The sequence below is a fragment of the Triticum aestivum genome, chromosome 2D (assembly GCF_018294505.1).
Source record: "Triticum aestivum cultivar Chinese Spring chromosome 2D, IWGSC CS RefSeq v2.1, whole genome shotgun sequence".
Classification (NCBI taxonomy): domain Eukaryota; kingdom Viridiplantae; phylum Streptophyta; class Magnoliopsida; order Poales; family Poaceae; genus Triticum; species Triticum aestivum.
This window is the reverse complement of record NC_057799.1, coordinates 41,419,275-41,421,576: the sequence shown is the minus strand read 5'-3', so window position 1 is coordinate 41,421,576 and position 2,302 is coordinate 41,419,275. Positions and strand designations below refer to the sequence as shown.

General features: G+C 58.0%; 1 protein-coding gene across 1 annotated transcript; it reads right to left on the bottom strand.

Moving 5' to 3' along the window:
* Positions 1-1,253: 1,253 nt before the first annotated feature.
* On the bottom strand, positions 1,254-2,302 carry LOC123048605 (calmodulin-binding protein 25-like). The gene has a single exon (XM_044471676.1). It carries the CDS (start codon positions 2,072-2,074, stop codon positions 1,349-1,351), a length of 726 nt encoding a protein of 241 aa, XP_044327611.1. The 5' UTR covers positions 2,075-2,302; the 3' UTR covers positions 1,254-1,348.

The window sequence follows — 2,302 nt, the reverse complement described above, 5'->3', positions numbered from 1 at the left end:
GCGTGTGGGTGCATGTCGAATATACCACACGTGTGGTGGATATCGGCGTCCAGCTTTTGCAAGTACTAGTAAGCAGCTTATATTGTGTATAGCCCCAGACGTGCTGAACCTCTGCAGCTAAGCCAGATGTCCTGACAGCTAAAACACGTTGGTGGTTGCAATAACACTGGAGCTATGCTATACACACGACAAAACATGGACGATTCATAGACGATGTTTAAAATCCGGCCACACATGCATGCATACATCAGGCACCGGGCGTTGGATTTCGGTGTCGTGCATGCGTCGGGCAGCAGGATCGTGCATGAAGCGACTATCAAACAAGATGCAGCAGGATCGTGATGGATTTTAAATGTCGCTCAGTTTCAGAGCACTGAACATCAAGCAACGATCAAAGAAGATGCTCTAGCAGTTTGCAGTTTCCAGTTTGGTTGGTGCCTGAAACTGAAACTGAATTCGGTTTTGCTCTTTGATCGGTGCCTGAAAGTAAATTTGCCCACTGACGTACTCATCGATCTCGATCTCGCCGTCACCGTCAGTGGAGCCCAGCACAATTTCTATCGATGGAAACCCTAAAAGGGAAGGGAAAGAGGCCGGCCGCCATCAAGCCCCCAAAATTAAAATAGATGACCCAACTTTATATTAAACTTAGTATAAAGTTGAGTCATCTATTTTGAAACGGAGGAAGCTCAAATCAAATCTTCACACACAGTGAACGAACAACAAAAGAAAAGGCTAAAAAGGGACAAAGCCGCCATGATGTTTATGGATCTCAAACCAAACCAAATCTCGACAGTCCACTGCGAGCAGCCAGGCAATACACCATCTACGAACGGCCGGGTCCCGTACGTACGTCGGTGCGTACATACGTACGTGTCGTCGGGCGGCGAGTGCGGTGCGAGCCGAATAAATCGGCACGGCAGAACGGGTCGCCCGTCTCGCCCGGCCGCTTTCTAGAACGATGCTGGAACGGCACGACTGTGACCGACAGCTCTGCCTGCGTGCGTACCATTTTCAGCACCAAAACGTACGGACCGGAAGCCGGGGCAGGTCTCCGTCTACCCACAGTAGTCGTCGTCCAACTGCGTACACGTAGCTCCAGTCCAGAGTACAGACGGCGACATGCACGCCGGTCGATCGGTGCTGTACGTTAGCCCGACAGTTTTTTTGGCTGGATGCATAGATGGATAGATCGAGCGATCGACGAAAAAGTGGAAAAATACATACATTAATTAGGGACCGGACAAAAGAACTACTACAGGAGCTGTAAGTACTGAGAAATCTACGGCGGTCCTGGACTACTCGTGGTTAATAATGCATGGAGAACATGGAGCTCGATCGGCTGGAGCTAGAGCAGCTGGCTGCTCTCGTACATGACGCTCCACGAGTCCAGCGTCGGGTAGCACGGCTGCTGCTGCTGGTGGTGGTGGCGATGGAGCTCCGCGGCGTCCACGTCGGCCGGCATCAGCAGCGCGCCGTCGAACGGGTGGCAGTCCAGCAGCGCCGCGCCGGAAGACGCGTCGAACGACGCGGGCAGGAGTGCGCCGCTTCCATCGGGCGCGCCCGGCTCGGCCTGGACGGCCATCACGTGCTGCACCATGAGCCGGAAGTTGGCGGGGTCGGTGCTGATGTACGTGGTGGGCGCGCGCTTCGACGCCCGCGCGCGCCGCTTCCCGGCGCGCCCCGCGCCCGCCGCGTTGGGCCCCAGGCCCGCCCGCCTCTTGTTCGCCGCGGCGCCCACGGGGGTGGACGGCGGACGCGGCGGCGCGTCTGACGCGACGAGGACGGAGTCGCAGGCGAGTGAACCCGTCGCCGGCGCGGCCGTGGAGGCGAACCAGCTGCTGCCATCGCCCGCGCTGTACGGGAAGTCCGCGAGGAGGGAGGAGGAGGAGGGCGCCGAGGCGGAGGACGGGGAGGAGACCGCGGGGGAGTAGTCGTACTCGTACTCGGGCATGGACGAGAAGTTCAGCGCGCGCGCGAGGGCGGCGTCGGTGTAGTAGGCAGGGCCGAGCGAGCAGGAGGCCGAGAGGAACGACGCCGGTGGCGGCGGCAGCAGGCACGACATGGCGTCCATGCTGATGATGATCAGGTGACAAGTGAAGCACGTTCGAAGTTTGAACGCCGGCGTGCGTGCAGCGCAGGTGAGTCACAGGAGGAGGAAGAGGAGGGTTTGCGTGCGGCTTTGCGGGATGCGGTTTTTTACGCTCGCGTTCCGTATGCAGCGCATATCAGGACCGCCCAATCCCTGCTCATGATCCGACATGCATGGGAGAAAGCTGACAAGGTCCCATTGTATTCTTCG

What these genes read in the sequence shown, in the direction of transcription:
- LOC123048605 (XM_044471676.1), bottom strand. Translation starts at nt 2,074, where the DNA reads ATGGACGCCATGTCGTGCCTGCTGCCGCCGCCACCGGCGTCGTTCCTC.